This window comes from Microtus ochrogaster, linkage group LG10 (genome assembly GCF_000317375.1).
Source record: "Microtus ochrogaster isolate Prairie Vole_2 linkage group LG10, MicOch1.0, whole genome shotgun sequence".
Classification (NCBI taxonomy): domain Eukaryota; kingdom Metazoa; phylum Chordata; class Mammalia; order Rodentia; family Cricetidae; genus Microtus; species Microtus ochrogaster.
In genome coordinates this window covers 1888075-1897463 of record NC_022035.1, presented here as the reverse complement: position 1 = coordinate 1897463, position 9389 = coordinate 1888075, and the positions used below count along the sequence as shown (strand labels likewise).

Genomic DNA, 9389 nt, shown 5'->3' with positions numbered 1-9389 from the left:
TTGCCATTTGGTGCTGGGGATAGGGCCTGGGTCCTCTACAAGAGCAGCCAGTACAAGTCTACAAGGTGGTGACTGCTGAACCACCACTCTGGCCAGTCCTGTATAAAACAGAAAAAATTCCACTGATGACCTTTCATAATAATTTTTTCAGATCTTTTTAGTCTTATGTCTTGTAGTATTAGAGATCAAACTCGGGGCCCCACAATGCTAGGCAAATGCTCCGTTAGCTACCCATGCTCCCAGACCTGCTATTCTTATTTTTTATTAAGATTTTTTAATACAATACTTCTCTTCATTTTACATCGCTACCCCTATTCCTACTCCCTTCCCTCCTCCTGCTCCGTACCCCCCCCCAATCCACTCCTCAGAAGAGGTAGGGCTTCCCATGGGTTAGAACTTGATATTTCAAGAAATTGTGCCTCTGGTTAGAACAGAAAACAAAATAAAATTTTAAACATTCAAAGTATCGAGAGGATGGTATCCAGGGGAAATGCCATTGCTCCCCTCAAATCCCCCAGCGTCACTTAAAACAAAAACCAGACCCAGTATCTCACAAGACTATCTAGCCCCAGCTTGGCTTTGGACATTTGGTCTTCCTGTCCTAGCCTCCTGAGTGCTCAAGCTGATGCTCCTGACCACTAGTATTGAAAACTATACAACTGCTTATTAGTCTCCTAGTAATATTTTTGTAGGTGACAACTTTGATGAGTGGATAATGAAAATGGTTGCCCTAATTACTTTTCTGGGAGTTGAATGCCAAGTCTTCAGAACTTTTAACACTGGGGCCCCTACCCTCTACACCCAGACCTGCTAAAGACTTAATGGTCATGTGTTCCATTAAGGGTCATGAAGACAGATACATTGACTATTGGAGGTCTTACTTCCAAGTCGCTCTCACCTGCTTCTTTATACCCTAAACATCCTCGTGCCCTCCCCCCAGGGCAGGCTCAATACCTGGGTCTGTTTGCTCTTTGGTTAGCTAGAGAATAAACTCTTTTTTTTTTTTTTTTTTGGTTTTTCGAGACAGGGTTTCTCTGTGGGTTTGGAGCCTGTCCTGGAACGAGCTCTTGTAGACCAGGCTGGTCTCGAACTCACAGAGATCTGCCTGCCTCTGCCTCCCGAGTGCTGGGATTAAAGGTGTGAGCCTCTTGAAAGGCGTAAGCGATTAACACACTGTGTACTGGGCACACTGAGCGGCCTGGTGCCAAGACACCTCCTCAGGAAGAACTAATATCATAACATTTTTCCTGAACCCAGATCCTCTGCAGGAGCAGTAATTGGTCTTTACACTGCTGAGCCATTGTCCATCTGTCCATCACCCAATATCATGCAAAGGTATTCTACATGACAAGGGCTACCTTCTTCTTGATATCTTTAGTCCCATAAAATCTTCACACTTAAAAAAATGTTATTTTTAAAACTGAATTCTACTGCTGCTACCTCCTGTTAGAAAATAAAAATAGATGACGTTTGAAGGTGCAGTGTTCCCTAAACCCCTCAAGTGTCCCGCCATCTTCAGAATCTACGGCAATATTGTTTATATGAGAGGAAAGTGTGCTCTTCACCAGAAAGACCTGAAGTCCACAGGAAAGAATAGCAAGAATCTCCCACGGAAACTAGGGTCCTTTTTATTGTATTTGGGCCATCCTTCAGGTATCCAGACAGATAGACTCTCACCATGTACAGCATACTGATGGCAAAGGTCCGGAGACAAAAAGTCCAGAGCTCTGTTTCCTGGAGAAGGGCTTGGCTTTCAGTATTTCCTCCCCTTTAGGGGATTCAGGATCAGTTTCTCCTCGTACATCTTGCCTGCCAGAACCCACAAGCTCTGTCTATGAACTCTGGACTTCCAAGCAGCTCGCTCCACCTTCGTCCACAGGTGGAGCTGAGGCAATTAAGTTCTCTGGCTTTAAGAAACAAACGCCACCCTGCACGGACTCCGTGAGAGCCACCGAGAGCTTGGCTGCTCTTAACCAGAGGTCACCCACTCGCGACCTCCGACTGCAGTCTTCTGAGTCCCGAATTCCACGCAGAAAAGTGTCCTTGAACTCTGAACACGAGGAGTAGTTGACTTGGACCCTGTGCCTGAAAGTGGCCTTGGACCAGAGTTCAAAGACGACTTTGCAGCTCGCTTGCAAAGGTGACCTTAAATCCCAAGAACAAAAGTTACCTTGAAACTCAAGCAGGGAAGTGGCTAGAAGCCCCGCCACGCCGAGGTAGCCTTGAGCCTTGGAGCGGAGCAAGAGACCGCAAAGACTCCGCAACTTCTGACCAACCCCCAGGGGATTAGCGAACCTGCAGGTAGGAGCAGGCGGGGCACGAGGGAAAGAGCAGTGGGCGGGGCCACATCGTGTCCGCCCGCCCCCCTCCCCATCCCCACCCCTCTATCCCTGCTCCTCCCCTCCGGGAGCAGCTCCTGGAATAGGCTCGTCGCTGCTAGGCACCCATAGGCACCCAGACACCATGGGGAAGCTAGTGGTGCTGACCTTGCTGGGGGCCAGCTTGGCCTTAATAGGGGAGAGGCTTCTGACCTTTAGGTGAGTGAACACCTCCACGGAGACGTCTTCAGATTTTTTTTTTTTTTTTTTCTGGTCCAAGTTAGGTCAAGAACTACCTGCTTCCAACTTCCTAGCGGGTGCAATAGAGCAGTTTGGGAACCAGTCCTCAGTGCCACCGCCGCCTCAACTTCTTGAAAATGACTCATTAATGAAAGGGGACTGCTTCTTGCCTTTCGAGGCTGCCGGGGTAGGAAAGCCCACACTGGATTGCTAAAGGTTAGGTACCTGGTCCAAGTCTTCTGCTACATTGTCCGGGTGAAACACTGAAGTCCTTCAGAAGTGCTGAACTTGGGGGAGGGGACCTTCCTTGTGGCTCGATGTTTCTAGCTGACTCAGACCCTGAAAGTGCAGGCTTAGGGATCCCATTCCACCCTAGAGGAAGAGAGCTGAACCCTGTGGAGGGAACTGGCTTGGAGGTTGGTGGACATTTTGAAGCAGCAGGTTCAGCAGAAACAGCCATTCCAGAATCATCTCAAGCAAAGTCAGTTTGGTCTGAAAGAATTTTTTTTTTTTTTAAGTTTTTTAAAGCCTTATTCCTAGGTGGGGCTAAGGCCTTCGCTTGTCATCCTGCCTCTATTCTTTCCTTAAGGAGAGACTGGTCTCAGTTCACTGCTACAATCTGTTCAGACACCTGATGTCTGCTGGCAACACTTCCCAGCCCAACTTGGGAGAGCTTCTTGTTTCTCTCGCTCCCCACACAACAAGTGACAGGATCGTCAAATGGTAAATTTAAGGGTCGGAAGTGTACACACCTGTGTCTATTACAGCTCGGGTCACAACCGTGCCTCCACCGAGTTCCAGCCCATCTCTTAGAGCACTTTTTATAAGTGATTGAAAGAGAAATCTAACTTTGGTCTTCTTGAATATAACTTAGTGAATATTTCAAGTTATACCTAATATTTAGAAGGGCGTTTCACTGCAAAAAAAAAAAAAAGTAACATTGCTGGAAAGTCGGTTGCCTAAGAGTTTTATGGTGGTCAGGTCCATAAAAGTCGGCATAAGCTGTTGAAAAGGACAAATGGTAAACTAGAGTTACAGGTTTAGCTCCTTGGAGACCTCACAGAAATAACAAGGGCAAAGGAAGCGAGAGGAGGCGAGAGGGGGGAAGTGCAGATTTATAATCAATAATAATTAGGAAAATGATGCAATGCTGTTCTGTTTATTTAAATGAACAATATTGATCATTTCTGCCTAACATCAAGTGGGGTCTTATATTTGGTATAGAACTATGCTTTATTCTTTCAGGGATAATTGGGAAGTTAGCTTCTGTGGGCACAGTGCTTATGTAAGAGGTATTATGTAACTAGGAACCAAAGGCATTGCCTGCTTCTCTCTTACGCCATCCATAAAAAGAGGAAAGGGACTGGAGGGCTTCCATGTCTGTTCTGACACTGACCTGGGATTCTGACCTCTGACCTGGTTTCTGATGTTGATTTCCATTCTCTGCAGAGAAAGATTTAGTTCAACACGGGAGATCAAGTCCACAGAACCTCAGCACTGCCACCTGATTGAAGGCCTCGGTAAGCACGCAACAGAACCGAGAAAAGGCAGCAGCATTTCTCCATCATTTCCCTAAGGCTGGGAAATGATTTAATTCCAAATTACTCCGTGGCGGGCGGCATGACTTCTGCACATGACGGTTCTTAGACTACCTCATGCCAAGGGCGTTTCTCCATCTTCTGATGAATTTCACTGCTTCTTGGTTGCTGCTCCCCCATCCCTCCCCCTTTTTAGTTGTCCCTTTCTTGACAATCTTGGCTTCAGGTACCCTTTCCTCCCACGTTTTTCTGGCAAGCACTTCTCGTATGTATTCAGGCTTTCAGCCTGCCTAGATGTCATTCAAAAATGATAATCTCAACTCTGCAGTGACATCCCCAGCCTCTCAAATTGAAGGCTTCCTTTCTCCATCACTAAGGCCAGTGTTGTTTATTTAGAATCAGACTTAACTGGCATCAGCGTCACACTCCGGCCATCCCCTCCGTGGTTCCTCAACCCACAGCTGGCCCATTATCCCCTGGAGGTTCCGTTAAAATTCTTGGGAGCATTGGCTTCCTCTTTGTCCCTCCTGCTTCCACAGGAGACCAGTGGGCAGCAGCCTCCTCTGTTCCCACTGGCCTCGCCTATTTGGCTCTGCTCCCATGTTTACCTGGGCTGCAAGCGTCCAGTTTTGCTACCGGAAAATAAAACTAAAAGCCAGCCAGATTCTATTCACTGTCCGCCAAAAGTGCCCTGTGCCTTTTTCACCTGTGCTGTGGCGTTTTGTCTCCCATGGCTGCTCACTGAAGTCAGCCGCAGCCTCTTCTTATTCTCTTGCTTCTTCTTACTTCTTCTCTTACTCTTACAACACTCTGAGACTCAGCTGACTCCACGCCTCCTCCTTGGTTTATTTCTGAGCTGGTGTTCTCTTTCATTATCAGATTGCAATCTCCCTAGGGCCAAAGACTGTGACTGATTTATTGGTATGAGTTAAAACAGCTTATTTTGTGGTGTGAATTTGTGTTTTCTTTTTTTCTTTGTATTTATACTTAAAAAAACAAAACAGAAAAAGAAGCCCTTTGGTTTCTTATTCTTTTACCTCTTCCCGGTTTCTAATCCTTTGTTTTTAATTTGGAAACCGTTTCTCAAGTATCTCAGGCTGCCTTTGAACACAATACATAACCAGACACGAACTTGGACTTCTCACCCTCTTGCCTCCACTTCCCAAGTGCAGGGGGTCATAGGGCTGCCCTAGAGCATCTAGTTTGCGTGGTAGTGGGGATAGGAGCCATGGCTTCAGCCAGGCTGGCAAGTGCTGTATCACTTGAACTACCCTCTTTAGCCCTATTCCATGCTCTTAGAAATGGTTTATGCTGCCAGGTGGGAACTAGAAGAATGACACAACCCTAGGTGACCTTGGTGTTTTAGAAACCAAAGTCAAGAGGTTCTGCTGGGGAGGGTGAGCGTGCGCAGCATACGTGAATCTCTGAGACTGGTGGGCCCTGTCCCCCAGCTTCCAGAGTTTGGGGAAGGAGCAAACACGAGGTGGAAGCTCACAAGGTGTCTTCTGAGCAGTTTGACCTGTGCCCTGTGTGTCTCAGCCTAAACAAGGGCTGTGGGCATGACACTCAAGTTACAGAATTTACAGGGGCTACAGAGGACTTGGGGTGCTGCATTCTGCTTGATTTTAAGACAATACCTCCTCAGCTCATAAGAAAAGTCTTCAGACACTCAATAGTGACTCCGCTCAGTTTCTTTTCAGTCTTATAAAATGAGGCCCTGAGTTCAAGCCCCCCAAAAATGACAAGAGAAACACATACACACACAGAGTTCCTCATGGTGTGGTGGCCCCCCCAAGCATAAAAATTACTTTTGTTGCTACTTCAAAATTTTGCTACTGTTATGACTCATAATGTGAACAGTGCTGGAGATAGAGGTTTGCCCAAGAGGTCTTGTCCCACAGGTTGAGAAGCAATATTGAGAGTAATATTCTCTCTCACCATGCATATATCTCACAACATGAGCATGCCAAGCATTTTAGAGGGGAAATATTAGGTTAGAGGATTTTTTTTTCTGTCTGCTCTAATTCTCAAATTATAAAAAGTCAACTGAGTTTGAGAAAGTAAAGCTAGAGTTGACATTGTAGCCAGAGGTCGATGCCCTGATGGCCCTAACAGCTTTAGTATTTGGAAGCTGGCTTAGGAGAGATGAAGAAAATCATACCATGCCATGCTTTGCATCTGTCACGCCTTTATATCTTAAATTTGAAGATCTGAGCATGCTAGGATGATTTCAGGCCGTTTGATAATAGGACAATACTGATGATTATTAGGAAAAACAGAACACCAAAGTTCCCAATTTCAAAGGTATGTGGCACCTTTGCAAGCACCTGCCTTATTCTCAGTGCAGATCTACAGAGCAAATGTGGCTATCCGTGCTGTGTGGAAAAAATGACACACAGAGGGATTGCGTTAGTTGCCTGATGGTCCAGATGTTCACCTAGATTAGGGCAGAGATGGTTTTTTTCTTTCATGCTTTGAAGTCTTTGTTGTCTAATGCTGATATGATATACAATGTCTTATCTACTGACAAGACATTGTTTTTATTCTAAGCATTCCAGAAGTCTCATTACAACAGAAAGTGTAAATAGCTGGAATATTACTAAATGGAAACTGAGCAAGAGAAGGCAAGTAGGTATTTAAACAGAGACAGCTAAGAAGACATTAGTCTGGAGTCCAAACTGTTCCACGGCAGAGGGTTTCATGCGACACTGTAGGCACACTGGAGGACTTCTAGCAGGGTGCAGCCAGGCACACAGCTAAAGGAAGCTCTGCTTTGCTTTTCTTTACAATCAAGTGGATTTTGTTTGTTACTTACCTTATTTTTAACTTGCTTATTTGTGTGTGTGTGTGTGTGTGTGTGTGTGTGTGTGTGTGTGTGTGTGTGTGTTTGCTTGTTTGTTTTACTGGGGCTTGGGCCCACAACCTATTCCTAGGTTGCATCTACAACTCAGAGTCTTGTTCAGTTGTTCAGGCTAGCCTTGGACTTGTTGTATAGCTCAGTCATGCCTTATGTTTGTAATCTGCCTGCCCGGACCCTGCAAGTAGCTGGGATTACAGCTGTGCCACCAGCCTCAGCTAAGAGCAAGTTTACAAAATTAATTTATCCTTTTTTTTTGTATGGTTATTTCCCCCTTCCCTCCTTTACGGCTCCTCCTCCTTTTTTCATGCTCTGATTTTATTCATAAGCAGTCTTCTATGTAACCATCCCTATGGAATCCTTCTCCCTTGGATTCCCAAATGCTGGGATTGTAAGCGTGCTCAGTTTTCTTACAGGAAGGCTTGGAAGGTCGAACAATTCTTCCTTCAGTAAACGCTACCTCTATTCTTTCCTTTTGCATTCACTTTGTCTTGTTTTCCAAGCCTGTGAGGGTGAGGATGCCTTCAACAAGGAAGTTATGTGGCATCTCTTGGCATCTCACCAAAGCTACACTTGAAACACGAGTTCCCTGCATCAGAGTTCTCGGTGGGTAGGATTATCACATTTGCGGGTTTGTATGCAGTGCCTTTCTGCCTTGCATCCTTTCTGCACCTTCTTGGCCTCCAAGATTGCTGCTACTCCATAGTGAATTCCATTTGTTTACTTAGCTGGCATTTCCCCAAGGTGTGAGATGATAAAATTATATAAATAGCATATAATTTTACATACAATATATTATTTATATATAAACTATATAAAATAATAAAAATGCATGTAGTAAACCAGTGGAATGACACTCTCTTGGGGAACTATGGGGAATATTGAAGAAAGAAAGTAATTATTGAAGTGATGGCAACTCATGGGAGGACTGAAATGTAATAGTTACTCCTTCAAGAGCTTTGTGACTGAGGGGTTTGACCGTAGCTGTGTACTGAAAGGTATGAGGAGAACCCAGAAGACAGGGCCCTGCAGCTCCGCTCCCACTTGCTTCCCTGCTGATGAGATTCCCGGGACTGGTCTTGTCGGTTCCGTGTAGACAAAGGTGTGTGGGAAGTGGGAGTGAAAATGTTGTCAGTCCAGCTGACGCTGCTTTCCCTCCTTGGAGTGAAATAGTATCCATGCTCTGGGGGAAGCAATAAAGAACGGAGACCCCCCTGGATGCTGCACGTTAGGCCAGGGTGATGCTATCATGGGAGATATAGAAAACTGCCTTTTGGAAAAGAAAAGGAGCCAAGTCAGAGATCACACAACTCAGAAAATCTTGTATAACCGTTAATTAAGCAAGAAGCTAAATTGCAGTGTGGGTTTTGAATTGATAAATGCCTTCAAGTTGAAAATACTGTAAGTAAAAATGCATTGCATGCCCCTAACTCACCGAGCATTCCCAGACGGGCTGTGCTGTAGGATCTCTGTAGAGGCCATCGTTTCCCTCCTGAATGGGAGCAGCCTCTGCTGATATGGCTCAGACTCCAGGGAGAACTGGCAAGATCAGAATTCAGAACGAAGGGTAATATTTCCCCTGAATGGGTTTCGTTTTCATGTCTTTGGGGAGTTGAAATCTCCTAATCAAATCGTTATAAACTGGGACACCTGTACTCAGAGATAACATCCATATCATTTAACTCCGAAATGAGAGAAAGTTCAAATTACTAATCTGCTTACTTATTAAGTGAAAGAGCTTGCCTCGAGGGCATGCACAACAAAAAAGGCAGGTGTTATGTAGAATACACAGATACGACACGGAATTAAACCCCGGCCTTGTTCCCAAAAAGCTTTCAGTCAAATAGGATATTAACAAGCAGGCACGGGACACAGTGTGAAAAATGTCATGATAAAGGTCCCACAGGCAGCAATGTTTGCCTATAAAGATGGATGCTAAAGCCAGGAAAGCTTTGAAAAGCTGAAGCAGTGCCCCCATGCCTTGCAGACCACTAGGGGCAAGGCAGGTGCAAGGAAGGGTAAACCAAGAGGAAGACGTGTGTGTGTGTGCATGTGTACAAATGAATGGCTCTAATGTCATTCATAAACTACTCAAGGAAACATCATCCCATAGCTAGAATTGATCCAGAAAGGCAAGATCAATGAGAACTGAGCCTAGGCCAAGGTGTGGGTGGATTTGAATCTCCGCCAAGGGACATGGGATTTATACCGCTAGCTCCCACAGGCCTTTAGAAGGCTTTAGACAAAGGAATGATAGGGTCAACTTGGCAGTTGAGAAAGATGAATATCAGTACAGGCAATAGGCTAGGGGAACAAAGTTGACCTATTAAGAAACTATTGTAGAAACTTGAGAGTACATACATGACAAACAAGAGTACATACATGACAAACAAGGGTACATACATGACAAACAAGGGTACATACATGACAAACAAG

At 45.2% G+C, this 9389-nt stretch overlaps 1 protein-coding gene across 1 annotated transcript in view; it reads left to right on the top strand.

The window, feature by feature from the left end:
* The first annotated feature begins 2409 nt into the window (after positions 1-2409).
* Pon3 (paraoxonase 3) overlaps positions 2410-9389 on the top strand; it is a 32640-nt gene continuing 25660 nt past the window's right edge. Inside the window, exons 1-2 of the mRNA XM_005363691.2 lie at positions 2410-2537; positions 4008-4078. Coding sequence (XP_005363748.1) covers positions 2464-2537; positions 4008-4078 — 145 coding nt within the window. The 5' untranslated portion in view covers positions 2410-2463. The remainder of the gene's footprint in view (positions 2538-4007; positions 4079-9389) is intronic.